Source organism: Athene noctua, chromosome 13 (genome assembly GCF_965140245.1).
Source record: "Athene noctua chromosome 13, bAthNoc1.hap1.1, whole genome shotgun sequence".
Taxonomy (NCBI): Eukaryota; Metazoa; Chordata; class Aves; order Strigiformes; family Strigidae; genus Athene; species Athene noctua.
The window spans coordinates 21,635,296-21,658,359 of NC_134049.1; the positions used below are offsets into that span (position 1 = coordinate 21,635,296).

General features: G+C 47.1%; 1 protein-coding gene across 2 annotated transcripts in view; it reads right to left on the bottom strand.

Moving 5' to 3' along the window:
* Window positions 1–23,064, bottom strand: part of ARID3B (AT-rich interaction domain 3B) — a 36,671-nt gene continuing 13,607 nt past the window's right edge. Inside the window, exons 4-9 of one of the 2 annotated variants that reach the window (XM_074917247.1) lie at window positions 22,027–22,099; window positions 10,002–10,185; window positions 8,563–8,822; window positions 8,092–8,349; window positions 5,327–5,425; window positions 1–4,600 (exon numbers count right to left, since the gene is read on the bottom strand). In XM_074917247.1, coding sequence (XP_074773348.1) covers window positions 4,446–4,600; window positions 5,327–5,425; window positions 8,092–8,349; window positions 8,563–8,822; window positions 10,002–10,185; window positions 22,027–22,099 — 1,029 coding nt within the window. In that variant the 3' untranslated portion in view covers window positions 1–4,445. Of the gene's footprint in view, window positions 4,601–5,326; window positions 5,429–8,091; window positions 8,350–8,562; window positions 8,823–10,001; window positions 10,186–22,026; window positions 22,100–23,064 lie in introns of both variants that reach the window. The other variant, XM_074917246.1, reaches the window with a different exon arrangement.

Genomic DNA, 23,064 nt, shown 5'->3' on the forward strand with positions numbered 1-23,064 from the left:
TTAGCAAAACAACGCGGCCACAAATCAGGCTTGCAGGGTCACCATGTGAAGAGGTAGAAGTTTATTGGAATATAAACATTCAGATAACGTGTAAGATAGAAAAAACCCAACAACAACATATACAGACACTTGTTGGAAGGAGACGTTGAGGTATTTATCCACCGCCTAGGCTATCACATTTCTTTTTTTTTATTTATTTCTTTTTTTTTTTTTTAAATAGGTAAGAAAACTAGTAGCAAGGCTGCTGCAGCTGTTTGGTGAAAACATCTTCTGATCTGAATCCGTTTGGAGCACACACACACGCAGGCAGCGATCAAAAGGACTTGGTGTGACACGTTCACATTCACTTTGGGAGCCGAGCAGGTGCGCAGCCTCCCCCTCACCTCTTCCCTCTTTCCCAGCTCACAATCTTTGTGCCTTCCCAGCATAAACTGGGATCTGCTGGAAGAGACAAGCAGGTTTGGTTTTTTCTTTTTTTTTTTTCTTTCACCCCAGCTGGGCATCAAACCCAGCTGGCAAATTTCCCCCTGAAACAGGAGCATCAAGGCTGCACAGAAGCAAGCTGGGGACTTTTTTTTTTTCTTTTTTTTTTTCTTTTTTTTTTTTTGGCTGCTCACTGCAAAACCTTCGCTGGTCTGGAGTTGAAAGAGAATTAGCCACACTGCAAAGCGGAGCACTTCACGCAAGAAACAGTCCTACCCGCAGTATCAAAACCCCTGAGTACTATACAATCGAACACGGTCGAGTGAAATGAAGCGGAGCCGGGGAGAGGGGGGGATCCGCCACCCTTGCCCTTGCTCAGCCTTCCCCGGCTCCCGGCTCCTCCGCCCCGTCTCTGCTGCTGGTTTCCATAACCCTGTCGCCAAAGCCTGGCAGCTCAGTAGGAGATCTGGAGTTCAGCGAAACACGCATTAAGCCAACTGCCAGTATCAAAGCCAGGCTTAGGGGAAGGGTTACTCTTCACAGTCTGAATGGCTGGTCCTTGCATTGTGTACTGAGCAAGGACCAGTTTATTGTTGCAGCTTATTTTTACTGAGGTATCTGTTACGCATCCCAACTTGATTCTTTCCCTGAATTGGATACAAAACAATCTGTTAGTCCCTGTCTATTTCCAGTCTAGTTGTGTAAAGCTTATAAACATTAATACTCTAGTAGTGTCAAAGCTGTTTAGCAGTTCAGTGATTCGAGTGCCTTTCTGTGCAAGAAAACACAATGTTAGCATGTGATACATAAGCAAAACCACCCATTACTAACCTCTGCTCCCCAGGACCAGAGAAGAAAGCATAAGGAAAAGCAAAAAGTGCCCCAGTCCCACTTGTAGGAAACAGCCCCCAATCCCACCCCCAAATGGAAAAAAAACCCAAACAACCAAAAAAAGAACAAAAAAGGGAAAAAAAAAACAATCTGAACGAGCCCCAGAGTCTGGAAAATCCTCTTCAAGCCTGCGAGGATGAAATGCTGTGGAGGCCTGCGGGATCTGCCAAGCAAACGCCCTGCAGCCAAAGAGCAGCTCCGCTTCCCCGGCCGGGCGGGCGAGTGGTCACTGCTCCCGCTGGCAGCGGCTGGAGATGGGACCCCTGGGAGCAGCACCCGTCGCAGGACATGTGCATTCTCACCCACCTTCCTCCTCCTCCGCCCACCAAATCCTCACGCTGCCGGGCAGCAGGATAACTCAAATCATCGTGTATAAACTAACCTATAGAGCATAGAGCCTCTTGCAACCGGGAGGTCCCGCCTGTGGCTTACACAAACCTCAGCTCCCAAGGGCAGAGCAGTGGCCCAGCCAAGTAGTGCTGGGGGATTAAAAAGGAGAACCTGACATTTGAGAGTTTAAAGGAAGGATTATTCATTTTGTTTACTACGTATGTTTTTAAGTCCAATCCTCAGGCTGCTGATGAGGCTTTTCCTGTGGTAGTATCTGGCCCGGTGACTTTTAAAGCCATGCTCTTTTCAGTAGTATAAAATAAGCAATTAACTATTCCAGCCATAACCAAGCCACTCTTCTAGGCTAAGCCTGGGCTCAGCAGTGCAGGCAGGCAGGCACAGCCTCTACCAGCCACAGCACCTCAAGCCTCCCATCCTGCAGAGAGCTAAACACTCCCACCAGCTCTGCTCACCTGGGGCAGCACACAAAAGGTGACTCCTCTTACTGCTGTGACACATGGCAACTCACCCAGCACACTCCAGGAAACGGATTTTTAGCAGGCTGAACCTCTGGAGTTACAACACGGTTTTCACTTAGATTGTAATATACCTACTAGCTCAGGTGGTTGTTACACAGGCGCCTACATACAGGTGAAAAACTAGAGCGGCTTCTTATCTTGGCGCCTCTCTCAAAGGCTGCTCAGCATGGCTTCGTCTGATCGCAGACACAATTAGCTGGGTCTGGGATAGCAAAGCCCCAGCACAGCTGAGGAGGGGGTTGGGTGCAGCACCACGAGACCAAGCTGTGCTTCCAGGGGCCAGAAACCACCTTCCTGCGAGAGGCTCGGCCAGTCAGTAGCATAAGCGGTGCCATCACTGCCCCGCGGCACTGAGCAGCCTGGCTAAAGTAAGAACAGATCCTGGAGCTCAGAAAAATAATAGGGACTTCAGAGACACCCTTGTGTCCAACATGAAGGACAGATCTTTTAAGTAAGCAGTCACTCTTGCTCTCTGTTCCTACCTCTACCTGTGTCATGCACATGTCCTGGGACAACGCTGTTCAGCTTGTCTTCTGCTGGCCTAAAGGATGGGGAAGCCACTGCTCCTTTGCTCAGCCTTTTTTTTTTTTTCCTGTCTTTGGTGATACAATTAAAAATAAAAAACAAACAACACAATGTCAGCAAAACCACATATAAAAAACAAGCAATAAGATATGCCAATACTTCCTGAAGAGGTTAAAAAAACCAACCCAAACAAACAAAAAACCCAACAACAAGTACATATCTGAGGTATTTCAACTGCTCAAAAAAACCTGACTTGGGCCTGAAGGATGGGAAGGACGTCACCAGGGCAGGATGGATGGTGCTTGGACCTGATCTCCAAGCTGGGGAAAGCATGTGTGGGAAAGGCCAGAAGAGAGGGGACAGAATGAGGCCACCTGAGCAGGACCTGAGTCCATGGAGTCACTAAGTCAGCTTGGCTGGCTCCAGACACAGGAGAGCCAGGGCCAGCCTTCACTTGCTTTCAGCTGGAGGCTTGAGGGGAAAGGGCAAGGAAAGGCTTGTTTTCCTTTTCTCTGCTTCCACCTAGGAGAGCAGAAGGTCTTACTCAACTGAGATCCACTTTCTTTTCGCTCACGTACAATCTGAAGGGGACTGGGCTTCTGCAGGCTTGTTCAGAGACCAGCGAAAAGACGCACGTGTAACATTAACTGCAATACCTGCACACCCCCATGGCCCCACTTAACGGAGTTAAGATTTCAAATCTCATCTTCTATTTTCTCAGCACACGGATGCGGAGAGCTTCCAGCAGCTACTGAACGACACCTTACACGAAGGAAGTTGCTCCAGGAAGCTGAGCTCAACCTAAATGAGAGCCCTTTCGTGTCAAGGGAGCAGAGGAGCAAAGAAACACCAAGCCACAGTAAATTCAGGCTGCCAGGGTAAATGTCAGAGGGATGAGTTCCTCAAGGACAAGGTTGAGGGGATTTAAAACTTGGCTGAAAGCCTGAAGAAGGCAACAGTCGGGGAGAGGCCAGCACCAGCCAGGAGAACGAAGCAGCTGATTGAGAGGTTTTTAATGTGTCTATGGGTCAAACACAGCGGTGAGAAAGTCCTTCCCCCCTCTCACCAAGACCTCAGAAAGGGGAAAGGATGCTCACGAGCCAAGAGCACGTGTTCTAGGGGAGGACATACAAACACCGGACCACAACAGAGCCTGAAGGGAAGCGAGGAAGCTCGCCTGCTCTGCAGCCACACGGCCTTCTGCAGCACAAGCCACGGGAGGACAGGGGCAAGGCACCCCGCTGGCTCTTAGGATTGTCAATACACTGAGCTGTTTTGTGGGAAGAGTCCTTGTGGCTACTGGTTCGAGGAGAACCAAGTTTCCCTCCCCCGGCTCCAGCTCTTTCCACCTGCCTTGGTGACGTCTCAGCCATCTCTCCACCCGCAGCTCCTAGAGATGATCCCTGATTGAAAAACGCCAGGCATGCCCCCCACCTCCATATCCCACCCCCCAACAGGAACACAGCAAACCCTGGGAGGAGGAGGAAGAAAAAAAAAAGCAAAAGGGAGGAAGAAAGGGGAGAACAAAGAAAAAGGCTGGACAAACAGACGACGAAGAAAAACTCGCTGGCATGGAAAGGTTTCAGCATCATCATCATCTTGCCGTTGGCCAACCACAAAAGCAGGTTCCTTGAGATGAGGTAATCTGTGCGACTCCTTCCCGGCTCGCTCCCTGCCAAGAGCAGAGAGGAAGAGCTGCCGGAGGCCAGTGTGAGAGACAGCAGGCTCGGCCGACCATCAGAGAGACCAGCTGGTGGAGGGCTCTGCGCTGGGGGTTCCCCGGGATGAGGTAGGGCTGGGAGAGCAGTGGGAGCTGCTGCTGCTGCTGCAGGAACTCTGGGTGCTGGAGCCTGCAATGAGATGGACAACTGGCTTCTGGGCGAAGAGCACTCCTGCAAGGCAGAGAGAGGGAACGAAAAGGGTTACTGGGACCACAGGGTGGCAAGGCTGAGAAGGAGAGGGGTACAGAGCAAATGGCAGGCTGTCCAACCCTAGAGACTTCATCCTAACAGATAGGGGCTCAGTGAAAGACTTGGAGGCAGATCAGAGGGTCAGTGGCGATGAGGGTGTAGGAAGGGATCCCCGGGACTTCTTCTGGCAGGTTCTGTCAGGGATGTTGTGCTTACAGAAGATCCCAAACCTTGGGAGGAGAGAAGTAACTGCCACCGCACTGCAGTGCCAAGGCCTCCCACTTGGGCTCTGCCCAAGGGTGCATGTGTGTGTGACCTGCAGAAGTGAAATGGCTTGAGCAGAGTACAGGGGACAACAATTCGTGCTTCCCAGAGGATCGTGAGGAAAAGCCAAGTAAAGCCACTCCTCAGCAGGAGAAGAGGGATAACACTTCCTACTAACACTTCTATAGAAATCTCTTCCCTTAGATTTTAAAAATACGGCCACCACCACCAAAAGGAAAGGGCATTCATCTTGACTATCTAAGACCAAAAAAAAAAAAAAAAAAAAAAAGAAATCTAAGCCATGTTTCTAAGCCTAAGCCAGACAGGTTGCACGTGTTGTGCTTTGGCAAAGACCATCCCCCAGGAGCACACCACCCTCTCCACGTCCTGCTCTGCACCACCAGCCTGGCTCTGTACCCATCCCCAGGAGCAGTTCTTTCTCACCAGCGTAAATTGTGCCGTTAATCTCCACCGACATGTTAATACTCCCGATGCCGTTAGGTGACAAATTCAGTGCTGCTGCTGCTGCCGAGTCTGGTTTATCTTCTTTCAAGAAAGAAGAGATGCAGAGTTAGAGAGGAACTATCCTGTTCCTTGCACTATCCAGAGGTGATCAAAGGTGTACACAGCCTTCCTCCTGCCTCCTCTCTGGGGAGGAAATCCCCACAGTGTCCCCTTCCAGTCCTGCTAAAAGTCTACAAAGGTGTTCAAGTGCTTCAGTGTAAACTGAGGGTAGGCTGGGAACCCACCGGCATTTGCAAATCCCTCTGACACACACTGGAGGGCCAAATTAACATCCTCTCCGAAGAAAAGCTGCCAGCATGCACGACAAGACCATATTTGAACGGGCTGAATTGTGGTGCTGCCTGCAGCAGCCTGGGAGCACATGCACAGTCGCCTACCCCTTCCCTGAGGGTGGCAGGTTTTTGGGGAGCTGGTGTGACTCCCCGTGCAGAGGCCTGACTGCAGCAGCTCCAGTGGCCGCTGGAGGGAGGGGACTACCCACAGCACCAGGGGCTCAAACACAGCAACATTACGTTTGGCGGCCCTACAGTGCCTGTGAAACCCGGGGGGGGGTTTCCCTGTGTCCTCAGCCTGGAGAGTCTTTTCTAAGTCGTAACGGGCAGCTCTGGAAGCATCAGTGCAGAGCAGGGGTTCAATTTGCACCGATGTTTAAGAGGAGCTGAACATCAAACTCCCCTGGAGACCACCCTAAGCACCCTGTAGGGGAGAGCCTGGGCTGCAGGACCGCTGCTCCGCTTACAGTGTGCAGAGCCATATCGTGGCCACCAGCCCACCCCATGTTGGTTTTGGGGCACTGGGCTACTAAAACAGAGAGAGATCACGCAGACAGTCTGCTCAGGCTCTGACATTGCACGCAAAATGTATCTTTGTAGCTCCCTTCAAGTCTGCTGGGACAGCAAGTCCGCTGTCCCTGCAAAGCACGCTAAGGACGTTGGTAACATTTAACCTAAACGTTGCTATCAAGGTACCATAAGCTCACGCGGTGCTTTTCAAAAGCGCCTCTCAGAACACTTTACAAAGCACAATGTTACTCTTATTTTGCAATTGGGAAAATTAGGGCACAAAAGACAGGACTGACTGTCCCACAATCAGCTCACAAAGCTGGAAACAGCATCATTGAATCCTTAGGGCTCAGTCCTCAGCCTGTTACTATTTGTAGAGACCAGAACTGTTCCTACCATTTTGATTTAGGAAGTTCAGGGCAAAGAGAAAAAAAAAATATAAAGTGAGATGAAAGGGAATGAACATTACTTGATAAAATTTGTATTCCCTTTTGCTCACTACTATTGTTTTTGTTTTGTTTTTATGTAAATGCGAAATTCAGGTGGACATGTAGCTGTCAGGAACTGTGATGTTAAGTCCCAATCCCATTTAACTCTGCAGCAAGCTGATACTACTTCAAAGAGGAACCTGCTTTGACCCTTTGCCATATATATTTCTGGCAAAGCATCTCAATTAAGTGTTTACCAGCACAGCTAGTGAAGGCCTCAAGAACAGCTCTTCCCTTTCTTCTAAGCTGTGCCAGACTTGCCTGGCCTTGTGCCTACATTCAAATGTACAATTAATAGGGGGTCTGAGACCTTTAATTTTAATGGATCAAAAGGTTTGGAGGAAGCAGCTGTTGGGACTGAAATTTTCTGAGGCTTTGCCGTCCAGGGAAGTGCAGCCCCGGGACAGGTAAGGGAGCCACAGCACTTAATCAGCTTTTGAAGCCACTGTATAACAGTATTGATTCTGACAATGTGACCTTTACAGGGTGACTCCCCTTTTACAAAGCATTTCAGGAGTGCATTTCCCAGGCCATGAATGCTGCTTATACGTGACCTTCTAACCCAGCCTTGCCAGGAGTTTTCTGCCTGCAGGCTGTCCGTAGAGCAGCAGCAGATGTTGGCAGAAATCACCTGACTCGATAAAAGCCCTGGGATGTGTCAGGCCCCCTGCAGATACACAGGTCTTTGTGGCCTCCTCATCACACCTGACAAAGGATTCCTAAAAGCTGGACATCTCTCTTCCTGCAGACTGCTACCCATAGGGAAAAAAAGCTGGTACTTTCATAATCAATTAAAAGGGTTCCTGTCCAGGAAAGGACAGAAAAATCATTCCCTGCAGCACAGTGCTGGCATGAGGCTCCGATGAAAGCAGGGTGGGGGGAAAGCTGAGCATCTGGCACATGACGGCCTTCCCCTCCAGAAGTCATCCTACTGACTGCAGAATGGCAGAGCTGCCTCTGGCCAGGCTACACCACGCTCTTGGACCTGAAGTGTACCCCAGGTATTAACCGTGAGGGGGTCAGATATGTGGCCCAAAGCAATTTCAGCCAACCCACGTGCTTCCCATGAAGGAAGGGGCATACTTAGAGCATGCAACAGAGCACTGCTGCAAGGGCAACTGAGCTCCCATCAACCGAAACTGGCAGTTCTCCACACTGCACATTCTGTAGAGACGAAACAGCTTGAGTCCTGAAGCAATCCCACTGTGATCAACATAGGTCATACACTCAGAGTAAGGGTCAAGCGGGTTTTATCAGTTTAGATGTGGAGCTTTCTGAACATAGCCAGGGTGCTTCTGAACCGAGGCTGGATTCAGATGATGCTGGATTATGCATCAACAAGCATACCCTAGACTGGGGGCGGTGCCCTCCCTGCTACAGCCTGCAAAGACCTTTGGTGTACCTAGAGGCTTACCCTTGCCATTGATTTTGATCTTCATGGGGATCTGCCGTGCCATGCTGAACAGGTTGCGCTGAAGAGCCTGCTGGACAAGCCGCTGCTCCTCCTCCGTCATCCGCGAGACCTTCTTCTCTGGAGGCTCTCCCGACTCCAGTCTCTCCCTCAGCTGCTCCAGGGTGGCTGTTCTTGCTGCCACAGTTGCCTGCTGGCTAGCCAAGGTCACTGGCACAGCAATACGATTTGGCATAGACACAGTCAAGGGCACACCATCACCTAGAAAAGGAAGGAGTCACTTAGTCCCTCCCACAGCCCTTCCAAATGCAAGCACACAAAGGTTTAAACCACAGGCAGAATATTATGCAAACCCAAGTCCCACTGCTCTCAACTCCAAAGCAGCCTGGGTGGACAAAATAGAAAATATCTGTGTTTCAGTGCCTGCATCTCCTAAGCCCGCCACCCTCTTTGCTGCAAGTAAAAGTAGCTGACCTTTTCTGACCGCAGCTGCTGGAGACACCCGAGGATTGCTGGTCCCACTGCCTGGCGCGACACCGATGATGGGGAAGCGAATCTTTGGGGGAGACAGGAGGGAAGGAGGCCCTGTGGTGGTGGGCGAGTAGCTGAACAAAGAGGAGCTGTAGCTGGGCCGCCTGCCTTCCCGCCTGTTGCCATCAATTGCAGCCTGAAGCTCAGCAGGAGAACTGAGGGATTTCTTCTCACATTCGTAGGCATATAGGTACTTCATGTACCTGGGAGAGAGGTGAGCACAGGGAAACTCAAGTAGGGTTCTCAGTAGAGCATGCAATTATAGGCTACAGCAACAAGCACTGCATTCAGGAAGACTTTCTGAGTTCCTCCACAGATCTGGAGTCTCTCAGCATATTAATTTGGTAACTACTGAGCAGTCTGGGTGTGAAGCACAGCTCTCAAAAACTTTGAATTTACTCGATGTTTACAGGGAAGCACATAGTTACATACTACTACACACACAAGGGCAGAAAAGAAAAATCCAGAATTCCTTCACAATGGAGATAACATCTTAAACGGTAAGATCTTGGACTGTAACACTTAATGCAAGGAAGGAAGTTTGAGGAATTACCCGTGTCCAAGTCATCTGTATTGGCCAGCACCAAGTCTTCATGTTTTTGCTGAATTCTGGCACACACGTTTGCAGGAGACAGCCTGTTTGTACCAAAAGCTGTAGAAATGGGAAGGAGCTTCCCTCCTTGGGATCCGGGGCTCTAACAGCTTCCAAGAAAACCAAGTCTGCTTAAGAGCTGGGTGTGGATTCCCAGAGCCCAGTCTTCCATGCTCAAATCACTAAAGCACAGCCTTGCCCTGTTGCTTGAATTTTACAATAGGTTTTACTTTTGCCATTCTTTTTCCTCTGCTTATTCTGCTTTTTCTTCCTTTTTTTTTGCTTGCCTAATCAATAGGAGGTACTGTAGGTCAGGAAAGCAATCCTCACAGGAAGTAGGCACTGAATGCAAGTTTCCACAACGTAGTGGTGATAACATTAAATGATCAAGTTAATACTCAATGCCTACAAATCAGGAGGCCTCCCTCCCTCCTCACTGTGCCAAGTGCTCTCCAGAGACAGAGCAAGTCCCTCCTTGCCCCGAGGTGTTTAAGCTCTGAAGAGGCAAGGAAGGCACAGGATGGAGGGAGGTGCAGAGCGCAGAGAACAAGGCAATGTGATATTGTGCTGGGATTGTAGAGATGCAAGGGGAACGAGTTCAGGAAGAAAAACAAGAGAAGGAATAGAAAGGAAAAACTGCAAGCCTTGGTTGAGAGGGATGAATAAAGGAATTTATCAGCTCCTCACTGGCCACAGAGTAGAACTTAGTCTTTCCATTTTTCCACCGCGGTGGCACTCCCCAGTCCCCACTCTGCGTTCACATCCATGCTGTTAGACCTTCTGGACTTACTGGGTTCGAAGGGTGAACGCAGCACTGGTGATGGATGTGGGCAGATTAAGGCCTTTGGTGATCTCTCGCCAGATCTTCTTGTTGATGATTTCCACCAGCCCTCCTTTCTCCGTCACCAGCTTATAGAGCATGTAGAGATCCAGGATCTGCTTTGCCATGATGGGGATCCGATTGATGGGAGTTCCTGCAGGGAAACAGCAGGGAATGGAGTCAGAAAGAAAATGAGGCCAAGAAAACCGGCAGGTTGGGGGCTATCGATCTTCTTTCTAATAAGAAATTCAGGCAACTCTATTTGTAGCCTGACTTGAGACCTCTCAATGGGTGAGTAAATAAGCCAGAGAAGTGTAGCTACATGGCACGTCCTTTTCATGAAAAATCCTTTCCTGTAGGCAAAAGCAATTATCAGACAAATAATAACCTGCAGCTAAGAGCAACTTCTAAAATAGAAAGAGGGGAAGTAGGGACTATTCAATCCTAGGGGTGAGAAAGCAGCACAGAGGAATCATTTTTTATGAGCTCCCAGGGCAATCTCAGATAAAAATCTGTATTGCTTGTGCTCAGGAAGGGGCTGAGCAGCCAGGCAACTTGAGCTATGTTGGGATTCAGCTCCCTCACTCCCCAGGATTTGCTACCCTGTATTGCCTGGGAACAGCAACAGAAAAGGGTACATGACTCTTGAGAGCATCACTCTTCCCCCTGTACATTTACCTCTGTCCTCCCTCTCAAGCATGTGTATAACATTTTGCTACAGCTTCTGCTCTGACAAATCATTTTCACCCTCCCACTCCTTCTCCCCAAACACGCTCCCAAATGACACGCTGATGAGGCCACACGTGTACCTTGGTAGCAACTGCAACCCAGCTGCTGGAGCAGTAATGTTGTGAGAAAGCCTCAGAAATTGTGTTGATGGTGGAGGTGAACAAACGAGCAGTGTAACAGAGCATTGGCGTGCCCGATGGCTGACACTGCAAAGCCAGGCATCCTCGTGGCTGCTCTGAGCAGCAGTGGGCATCCAAGCACTTGCTGGAGCCCAGAACAAGGTCCTGCTCTATCCTTGCAAGGATAGAGGGGGCAGACAGGGAAACAGCTCTATCCTTCCTGTTCAGTTTTGTCATCTGGTGGGTTAACAGAGGTAAGAAAATCTGACTTTTAACCTGACAGTGCCCTTTTAGCAGCACCTTAAAGTGATAAAGCGTGCAGGGTTTGAAAAGGTCAAACTAATGAGATTTAGGCAAGGAGAGGAAGAGGGGGAAAAGTGCTGATGTAGCAAACCTTTTATTTTGCGTAGGAAATACTGTCCTGGATCAAAGAGCCGTCCATCTGAGGTCAGTATCCTGCCTACCACAATGGTCAGCACCAGCCTTTACAGGAAAGCCTGCGAAGCGCTCTAATGGACAATTATGGAATACCCAACCCACAGGGGAGACTTCTGCCACTGCTCATCAGCCAGCGATTCGGTTAATGCCCCGAAGCAGAGCAGTTTATGGCCCTTATAAATGGAGTTTATTCTGTTTAGTGAAAAGGACTTCAGCTCAGCTCTGCAGATGTCCTCATTATACATGTAAGTGTAATTTTTTTTTTTCCTCTCTTTTCTTTTTGAAGTCTGTTATGCATTAGCTCATGGTTCCAATTCACACAGGTTAATGAGATGTTGGCTAGAAAAAGTAAACTTTTTAAAAGGGCTGCCTTCAATTTCACCAAGTTACTAACTCTTAAACAGTAAGAAAACATAAAGAGCAACCTGATCAGGCTCGGTTTGCATGCTCTGTCATTTTATATCTATCATATCCTCCTTTCCTTGCCTTGTCTAAACAACCCCTTCCCTGTTCACAACAGAAAAGTCCACAAAGCAGTAATTTCACAAACTGCATCAGATCCTCTTCCTGCACTTCAGAGACAACAGTTCCCTCAGGGAGCAGAGATAGAGACGTTTCCAAACTGTTTAAATGCCCTGTGGCTCCATCCATCCCAGCCCGTCCCCCGAAGCCAGGAGCTGGTCCCTCCCAAAAGGCCAGCCTGTGTAAATGCAATCCTCAGTTTGCTTCGGGTTTTCCTCAGCCACCATTTTGTCTCGGTGTGTTATTGCAAAGATTAAGAGCATACTAACAGCGTCATTTCAGACACACAGAGGGCCGGGAGTGATCATGTTACCAGCCTTAAGTTATCATTCATCAGCTGAGCCACGGTAACCAGAGTCACACCCAGCCCACTCCAGGTGAAAAGCAGGGAAATACTTATCTCAGAGGTTTCTAGGAAGAGCCAGGGGTGGGTTTTTTCCACACCAAAATGCCCCTTCATTAAGAGTTTAGCAGTTCTGCCCCAGCAGCAAGGAAAGATGGGGTTGTCCTAAGTGGCACTGCATTGCCAGCAAAGCCTCAAGACCCTCTCCCTCCACTCCTTTGCTCAAAGCCACCCACTTTTCCCCAATCCAATTTAGGGAATAGCATTAACTTGTCCAGAAGAGACTTTCATCCAGCTCTCTTTGGACAGTGACCAGATGGAGAGCGAAAGGGAACAATCATGAATAAGGCTCCTCAGGCAAACAAGCTGCTAATACAGAAGTATAAGGAAATATCTACTTTTATATTATACTTGTATATATACACACTTATTCTGCATTTATCCTAAGCAGTTTTACTCTTCTCTGATTCTCCTATCTCAGCGTTTGAAAAGTTCCAAGTGTATTTATCCAAATGCTCCTGTGAAAGGGACAAACATTATCTACATCAGTGGGAAATAAAGGCTTAAATCTATTTCCAGAGAGCCTGCTCATAGCTGGAGTCAAAACAGCAATCAGATCTGACCTCCCTGCCTCATATTACTACCCCTTTGACACCTTCCCTTCCTGAAGTTTGCTTTTAAACAAGACCCACAGACCAAAGTGCCCTGAAATTTAATTCGTAGCTTTATAAACTAAGCTAAAAATCTATAGCTTCCCTCCCCCCCCCCCCCCCCCCCCCCAAGATTTCTTTATGTAGGCTGATAAACTTTACAGCAGGCACAAAACTACTTCCCTTCCTCCTACCATTTGACCATGGAGATGCAATTTTCCTCCCATGCTTTCTCATAGTACCACTCCAAGTAATATTCCCCCAGAGTTAGTGAAGAATGATTTAGGGTTTGGACCTGGTAAATTAACTGTACTTTTCAGAGCAAGCCAGGGCTCTGCATGTTTCATAGGATCTGACTGCAAAGGAGCCAAGAAGCTGCTCTCACTGCCCTCTCCTCCCCCAGCCCCTCTCCGAGGAAAGGCAAGGCGATAAAGTCTTTATTGGAAACCCCCAGTGCTCAAACAGGAAAGGCTGAAAAACGAGTATCATGGGACGATTGGATGCTGAAGCCGAGCGGATCCTTTCACAGGCGGCTGCAAGGCTTGTCAGGGGCCATGATGGATTACTGTCATCTGGCAGCATCAGGATTAATGATCCAGAGGTCAGAGGGGAGAATTCCAGAGGGAAAGGTCAGCAGCCGGGGGCACAGCATAAGACTTGTTGCCTTTTGATGGCAAACTCATTTTACTGTACTTTCAAGCCTCTCTATTCTGCCGGCTCTGAGAAATGCTGTACGAACTGTGCTTGCAAAGAGCCGGAAGCCTTGCCCAACTTGAGAGGAGGGCAAGGAAGATGACTGGCTCCTCGCCTCATTTTCTTGGTAAACGACTTTTCTTCCTTAAACTATAACTCCAGCTATGTAAATATGGGCCATTCCTGCAAGGAATCAGCCAAAGGGTGGGACACAAGGAGTCTGTTTCCACTGGAAAAGGGATAATACATAGTTGATGAGCAAGGGAGACCCCAGGAAGACAAACTCTAGGGCAGGCAAACTCTGGAAGGAGAAAGAGGAATCATCCCATAGCCCATGGGCTCCCAGCTTTGTGAAGGGAAAGACAGCTGTAACTACAATTCAGATTTCTGGAATAAAGAGTTTCCCTGGAGGAAACCTGACTGTAGCTATAAACATCTCTGTCCTTCAAGGGAAATAAGCAGCCCCCTCTGCCAAGCTGTTTCACCCTGTTCAAAAGCCTCTTCTGTTTCAGGCAGACATAACAGAAGCCTAAAGGGGTTATATGGATAGGCTTGAATGTCCCCTATGTCCCCTGTGCTGGAGAGGCAAAAGGAGCAACTGTTTGATTTTTGTTCTTTAAGAGCTATTTAAGAAGGGACTGAGGAAGCTGTAAACCCTAGATAATCTTTGAATGACTGTTTTTACATCTCTCGGCAATGAACCAATATCTGGGGAAGGGACATGGGCTGAGCCAGCAGCACACACAGGCTCCACTCCCCTGCAGCAACAGCCACTCAGTGCTGGGGCTCAGCCTTCCCATTTCCTGAAGGAGAACTAAGCTTTGGACCAACACCTCCCTCACCTATCTAAGAATGCTGCCCAAGGTGGTTTTTTTTTCCTGTTCTTTATCCCTAGCCAGATTTCAGAGTTGGATCTAAATCTGAAGATGCAGACTGATGTTAAACTAGAACTGTCCCTGAGACCATTCTTAACCAAATTATAGAAAAGAAGTCCCCTGTCGTTTTGCAGGGGTTTGCTCAGTTTTGTGAGTCCTCCATGATGGAGATCCCCTGCCAAGGGCCACTCTCCTCTCCCTGTGCTGAGCCATGCCTACTGCAGGGAGTTCCCCACCAGCAAGCAGCCTAAGCCACGACTTGTCCTGCATGTAAGAGACAAAGAGCAGTTAATTATACCCAGCCTGGAGCACTACTTTTTCAATCACCTCCCATTTTTTCCTATCCAATTTACTTTCAGAAGTGTCCATTTTTTAGTAAGGAACAAAGAAGGTGAGAATCCCAAATATTTATTCTGCAGAGCAACATTCCAACTACAATAAAGCACACTCTGGAGTGAAAAACAGGCATAAAGGGGGGGCATTTTTAAGCCATGACCTGTACAGGTAAGGAAAGAGCTGCTCCTTCCTCACTTTTCACTCTGTGTTCAAAAGAGAAATATCAGACAGCCAAAACAACAGGTTTTCCTCAGAAGACTGGGGAAGTCCTCAGTGATCTAAAAAAATTTTGAACCAAATCTTGAAGAGATCTTCAGGTTTCTTTGAAGGGAGACAGAGTAATTACTTGGTATGAATGATCTCCCCATCACCCAGGCTAAACAGGGGTAAAATTCAGTTCAACAGCAAATCAGCAGTGTAGCATACAAGTAAAACAACTTGAACCCTGCACTACCTCAGTTCCTGGTTTGCCTGAATTCCTCTCCAAGGACGAACCCTGGCTGGCTTCATGCAAAGCTGCCTGTTCAGCCACCCCAGCCCCTTTGTATAGGTTTTATTTGTTGATTTGGTTTGAGCCTGTCCTGAGCACTCACTCCATGTTAGAATAAAAAGCAAAGGTATGCTGAAGGGAAACCACCTCTCCCTTCTTCCTCCCTGCCCGTGCCACCACTGATCTAATCTCTCCCTACGCATGGCACTTCCACAGCAGGCATTCTCACCTCCCAACAGGAATGTCACCACCTGATCCGCAAGCCTGCAGACCATTAGACACTCCTATCAAAGCAGGAGCCAGGATAGAGGGTAATTAATCATGCTCTATTTGACAGGAGGCCCACTTCTTATCTGCACCCCTTGAAACGCCATCAAGTTTCTGCTTCCCTCCTCAATAAGTGAGGCTGACAGCAGCCCCTTATCAGATTTCGGCTGCTGAACCAGAGGCGGCCTAACTGGCATCCAGTGCCCTGCTTGTATTAGCCCAGGCTCCAACCACATTAACCTTCCCACACAGGGTGTTCCTCCATCCCCAAAACAAGAGATCCCACCAAGATTTGCTCTTTTATACCCAGCTCAACTCCAGCCCAACTGTTTGACTGCTACTGACACAGCTGGGGCCAATATATTTGCTATTTCTTCACCAGATGTTGAACCACCATGCAACTGGTGGTGGGTTTCCATACATATGGCCTCTGAACCAAGTGGACAACCTCCTCTTCTCTAGGCAAATACAGGTACAAATACAGAGGCAATGTGGAGAAACGAGGGCAGCTGGGCAAAACAAAGGTAGGTCAGGCAGGCTGCACAAAGTCAAAAAATCAGAGCATCTTCATGCCAAACAATTCTACGTTCTTTCATCCACCTGCATATCTACAGGGTCATGTCTTCAGTGTGAAGCCACCTCCACTGCTTGAACACAGCACTTGATTAACTATCTGAAAAACATGCTGTTAAAATTTAGGGGGGGCAGGGGGGACGGGAAGGCCAAGAACACCCATAGCAAAGAAGAAGCATCAATATTAGAAAGAACTCAAGACCACCAGGGTTTGAGACACAAACATCTAGTCTTTGAGATGCTGGAGAAACATGACAATTTAACAGTTCAGTTTTCAGGTGAAGTGAGGGAAAAAAGCCCCTTTGACTCCATCACTCAATTCCATATACCCAGGAAGAAGCACCTGGGATTCGGAGATCCTTAGCTGACAATCACTAGAGCAGACTGGTATCAGATGAATAAGCTACAGAAAGGTTCATGCAAAGTAACAACAGCCAATCATTTCAAATTAATTTCTTCTATACCCTTGTCCAGTGCCAACTCACTTCATATCAAAACATTTAAGCTGCTCAAACATTCTTCATGTTGACTATATTTAAAACAAATCTCCTGTAAGCCAGAACCAAGTAAAGTCCTAATACTATTTTCCCATTAATTACAACTACAGCTTCCAATATGATTTTTCTTTGGAGCTAAAGCAATATTCACTCTAAACCACCATTTTTCAGCTGCCTAAAACCAAGGGATATTAATTATTTGTACTGTATGGGGTATTTTCCCAGAAAAGATTTATTTAGAACTTTCCAAAGGGAAACTTTCAGACTTTTTTCTAATTAGAAAAGAATTCTCATGTCTGTCTGCAATGAATGTTTTGATGTATGAAAAACAGAAGGGGAGAAAGTTTGGTTTTTATGGGAAGGGCCTGTTGATAACTACTTCTAAGTTACTGTGATATGCAAAATTTGCAAATCTGCCTGAGTAAACTCCTCCAAAATATCTATTTATGTATCTGGTGGAGACTTTTAGTCACCTGGCACCTAAGGCTGATGGACAAAACATTCCCTGTGAGTGTTCTGGATGCTACAGAGAACGCTACCTCAGGTACAGGCAGGACTTTGCATCCCCAGAGGAGCTGGATTCAAGTTGTTCGAAGATCCCAAGCACTTGGCTTTGCACCTGTTTTTATCCTAGCATTTACTTCAAAGTGTTTAAGTACATGCAGTAGTACCTTCTCTGTTCCCTGTTCTGAAAGGTTCAAACTACTTAAAGAATATAGAGGAATGTAAACCAGAATGCCAGTTCTCCCTACAACTTAAGAAGTCATTCTTTTCATCTTTCTAACAATGTAACAGTAAAAACCTAAAGTATTTCACTGATCCCCACTGCTTACCATTTGCACAAGACACCAGTCACCATTTTTCCTGAGTCTAAGTTGGGACAGTTGCCCAAAGAAGAGGTTCTTCAAAGGAGGTACAGGAGGCAGAGATGTAGCTGCGCACAAATCCAAGGGTCTAACGGGGCAGACGCCTTTGCCTGATTAATTTGGACCATCCAGAAGAGACCTCTGCAGTGCCTCAGGTGAGAATTTTCCACTGCAGAACATCATCTGCTATTTAGGGAAGCATTTGCTGTGGCTCAGCATTAACCAGGTAGCATGAGCAAAGGATGCTGAGAATTTATGTCTATCGATGTGTCATTTAGAGAACTACATTGCTTAATTCAGATTCAAAAATATCTCCAGAGGACCAAAAGAAACCTGCAAAATTGAATCAGTAGAGGAATAAAGTGTATTCCCTGAACAAACATTTCATAAACACCACTTGGCCTACAGATAAAAGAATACATCAGTAAATGCTTTTGTCAATACCCTGGATTTGTTGTATTTCCACATCTAAAATGTGCAGACAGCATACAACAGCAGGAAAACATTAAAACCACACGGTCAGACTTACAAAGCCCCTTCTATGTATATACACATAAAAAACCAGAATGGTCAAGCCATCTGGGAAAACCAAGGTCACACAGAAACCTTGAACAAAATTAGTAGAGCTGTACAATTGAAGTCATTTTATGAGGTCTTCACAAAGGCAGTACTTAAAATGAACAAAACAGCCTCCCTTGAAAGGGAGCCTTTCCTAATACACCATAGCATGCAGTTAGATCTCTTCCCCATCAAACCTTTTCAAGAGGAATGTCTTGCACGAGCACTGCTGATCCTTCCAGGGGATCAAACAGTCCCACTACTCCAACTCTCTCCTGACCAGCACTAGTGGAATAGTCACCTCAATTACCGGTGGCTGCCTGAGTGGCTGGAAGAATCACGCCACTAACACTGCTTCACTACCTGGGGACAAAAAGCAGTTGAGCTATGCTACCTAGTACACGCTACAGGGCTAACACCTATGTTTTTCTACTACTCATCATACCTATAGCTTTTATCACGCACACACAAAAAATGGAGGCAAAATTCAGCTTCAGGGTATGCTCACAGGGTGAGAAAGACCTGAAAAGAAGTGAAGATGTCATCATCCCTAAGACCGAGTCTGACCTGAGTAAATGAACTTGTCCATCTGGCTACATGCATTTCTGTAATACAATTGGTTTCGGTGATACCAAAGATGGGGGAACACAACATTACCCTGCGTTACTGTAGTGGACACAGCTCTAGCCTGGGCACTTAGAAAGCTGCTCCCGCCTGCAGTGTCCTCAGTGGCAGGCAGAACAATTCTCACCTCTGTGCCTGCAATGCAACCCCCTCCACAGTGCACTAGCAGAGAAGCCTCAGCCCGTGCCTGTAAAAATGCCCTGAACTACAAACATGCCCATAAGGTGGCTCCTCATGCAGCAGGAGGTTAAAAATACAGTTTCTGAGAAACCAGATCTTAAGACATCAAGGCTGAACTTGTCACAAGACACCAGATCAACAATGGAGATGGAGGGAAACCACTGGTGAAGCTGCTTATCCCTGTTCAGTCTGAGGAAAGACAACCTTTGGTTTTAGACTGCAGAGGAGCTGAGAAAAGAGAAGGTGGAAGTGGTAACACAGCAAACTAGCAAGTCCCTGCTGAGCTGCGCCACGTCACTCCTGTTGTAGGCCTGGTTCGAAGCTAGTCCTGCACACTAATTGCTCTCATCGGCTGGTCTCCCCTCCTCTCCCCATCTGCCCCTTCAATCACAGCCATGGTGGGACCCATTCAACTAAACACATACAAGGAATAAAACATCCAACAAAGGAAGAGTTACAGCTTTCCTCTCATCTCCCTCTTCCATCATTATTGCCACTGAAGGGCCATTTTATCACTTGCAGCTGTGGTCATTCAGCGACAACCTGCTGTGCTCAGAGGCAGATGAGACCTGCACATTTGATCTGCATTAAGCCTGTTTCATGGCTTCACATTTCTAGGTACATTCCTAACAGCAGCACCAACAACCAAATCTTTTCATCCCTCCAACTACTCAGTAGCTCCTGTGAAATCTGTCGTTTATCTTTCACATCAGGCTTTTTTTGCTTCAGCATCAGCTAGCAATCTGTGCCCCAAATCCATCAGCCCTAAACAAGGGCCAGCACTTCTCCAGCTCCTTCTGGACAACAGCAAAATCCCCCATCTTTACACCAGCAATGTTTATTAGCAGAGCTGCTTTCCATTCCCTTCAGACACAAGGTGCAAATTAACCAGCTCTTCACACATACTAGCTAAGAAACACAGCACTTTGCTCTCAGGTGCAATGAGGCCTGGGTTGCATCCATCTTTGGGGGACCCTTTCAGAACAAGGCAGCTGTTCAGCCTTGTTTGGTTTCAGATGCTTGTTTGGCACGTAAAGAAAGGGGAGGAGAAATGAAAACCTGAATGGTATCCTATAACTTTGCTGTAGAAGCTCACAGATTTTTGAAGATCCCACATTAGGACAGAGTGGGCAAGTTGATCTTGAAGAAAACCAAAGCTCTGCTGTAGATAATGCTGGGGAGAGCAAGCATGGGGAAAGTGGACAATACAGCTTCCGAAAAACTATGCCAAGTCAAAAGATTTCCTTTACAGTAAGACACAGCAGGTCAGATTAATGACAGAAGAGAAGCTGCCTCCTATAGCTCAACATATGCTGTTCAGTTCTCCTCTCAACCTAAAGCAGCTTAGCTCCCCAGAGTCCTTCTGCCTATTTCTTTTGGGGGTGCCAAAACATAAAGCAAGCCTCATAGCACTGCCTCACACCCTGCCATCTAGCCAGCTCCCCAGAGCAGGGCCAAACACTTCCAGCCTCTCTGGCAGAGGGCTGTCAGTTCATGGCATCTCCCCCCATGGGTGCTGGGCTCTTGTATTTCATTTTCAGCCTTCTAGCAACCAAGAAAACAAGGGAGTCTCCAGAAACAAATACACTTGGAAATGCCCAGATGATTAAAAGCTAAACTCCTACAGCAACCAGCTGGTGACCAGCTCAGCCCCTGCGCCGGGAACGTGTCAATTATAAATAATTAAAAGGTAATAGGAAGGAGACATTGAAGTATTAAGCAGATTTCTCTCTAGGTATCTGGAGGTTTCTATTGCTGCCAATCACACACTTCAGATTATTGTCTTCTCTGTCAGTCATCCCAGCCCTTACATTAACATGCGAGCTCAGGTTAACATTTGCAAGTAAACTAATTAAGCTTGGTTATGCCTCTGCACACAAAAGCCAAAAATATCAGCAAAACCTGGGTCTAATTTTTAATTGACTTGGAAGCATAACCTCAAAACTGCTGGAGAGTGAAAATTCACACAGGTCAGCTGTCAGCTCTAGCCATGCCAGGAAAAATGGACATGGATATGGAAAGCAATTGCAATAGCTGCAGTTTGGATAACCTTTCCTCTGCTTGTGATCTAGTCATCTGCAGAGGGGGATGCATCTGAAGATGCAGGGTTCAAAAGACAACTGGAAATAAGACTCTAGCTCCAACCCAACAAATGGGTCATTTTCAAACAGATGAGACTGAGATGTTGCATCTTTATGCTTTATTAGACTCTGAGGGCAAAATATTGCTTGTGACACTAAGGCAGCCCCTTATAAATAAGTAAGCCTGACTTGTTTGGTCCAGCAGGCTCAGAGGCCATTATGCCATGAGGGAGCAAAGGGTCCCTTTTATGTCTGCTCTTCACACCTACCTTCAGCAGACTTTTTGGAAACAATGAAAAGGTCTATAGAGCAATTTAACACTTTTTGTCAGAAGCACCTTTGCTGGAAGAGTCTGCCTGGCCTGGCATGCTTGGAGGGGTAAAGGAAGAAAGCACCACAAAGGATTTACCACATATGTTCAATTATGTTTTATACGATACCACATATACATACATTTTTATTATGAATAGTTTGCAATGAGGGAACAGAACTTTGATAACTAGGGGACAGAAAGAGACTTTTATGACATCCCAGCTGAGCTACTTCACACATGCATCACGGCTCCTGTAGCAAGGAGAGATGCAAGTTGCTGACACCACAGGGAGGAATGTGAGAAACTGTGTGCTTCCGCACTCAGTTACACAAAATTACTAAACGGAAAGCTGACACATTGTGAATCTACAGGAAAATGTGGCTTGGTGTCTATTTTCCCAGTCCCCAGATTGTATGCCACTACTCTGTGCAGACTGTGAAGGCATTCACACTCAGTTTCCACATGCCATCAAAATCAAACATGACAAGATGTGTGATCGTGCCACCTGAAGGGGAGACCAGAAAATCCCCAGTGGTACTCAGCCTTGTTTCAGATATCCTTTGGGAATCAGGCTTCTTGGGCTCTTCAGTGCAAGGACAACATCAGTATTAAGTAGGAAGGTAAAGAAATAGTGTCTGTGAAAATAAGCCACAGGATAGTTTTCCTAGTGCGCTCATCTCCCGAAGCAAATATCCCAAGTCTTACCACCGCTCTTCCACCTGATCTGCAAGTTTAAGGTCTGGATTTGATCTTTCAAACTCAGGAGGGAAGAATAAAAACAAGCATCAGCACCCCTCTGCCCCATTTTATCCTATCGATATTCAAACAAATGCTCGCTCACCTCTCTTCTGCATAAAGATGAAGAGGTCATCCAGGAACTCTTTCCGTTCAGGGTCACTATCCAGTTCATAGAGCTGGGGGAAAAATAAAAATGAAGGCACAATTCACAGTAAGACAGAAAATAAAGTAATAATACTAGCTTCTTGCAGCGAGTGACCTGGTGTTTGTACTGGAGGGGTAAAAAGACCACAGGCAAAGAGGCAGAACAAGGAAGGATTCCTGAGCAATTCGGTGGCCAAGGCTGCAGCGATAGTTTGAGGCCCCTCATTACAGCTTGCCTTGCTCAGCCCCCCAGTAACTCATCCAGGCACAGCAGAGACTGGCACCTGGAAGGGAGCGGGATTCAACTCAGTTAACAGCACTGCTACAGAGCAGGGGTTGAAACTACCTGAAAGCAAAGGGAAGAGAAACTATTAAGACAAGCTGGAAAGAAAGATGAGAACCAAAAGAAAGGTGACAGTGGGTCAGGGCAGATTAGTGGTCCACACCTTTGAGGCACCAGGGAAGTAAACTTCTCCGCAGCTTCTCCTAGCCCCATGATTCTCTCCTTCAAGGATTGTCAAGTAAGTGACAAACTCCAAGTCCCTTGAAGGAGAAGATGAAAGGATAAAGCTTTCCTCTAACTACTAATGCCTGGCAGGAAAGGCTCCTCTTAAATAAGCCAAAAAAGCCTTCAAAAATATCAGAAACCAGCCTGGAACCGATTTGCTTCAGAAATCATTTTACAAAAGGCTTAAAACCCCAAGCATTTAAATGCAAGTTCCACTGGCAGCTTATTCCAAAGGGGAGGCACTGTATGCTAACATTATCCACTGATTTTCAGAAGGGTCAGGCATGAGTGTCATCTTACAACTAACTCAAACAGAAGAATCTAATTTTCACCTATCAAGAATCCTGTGAGGCCACAAAGTGACAGGCTGAAAGGGCTGAAGTCAATCTCTCACTGAGATGCAAGAGGATATAAAATAAGACAGAAGACAACGCTGTACATGAAGAATTTGATTCCTCCTCTCGTTTGCATTGAGGGAGAATCCTGCAT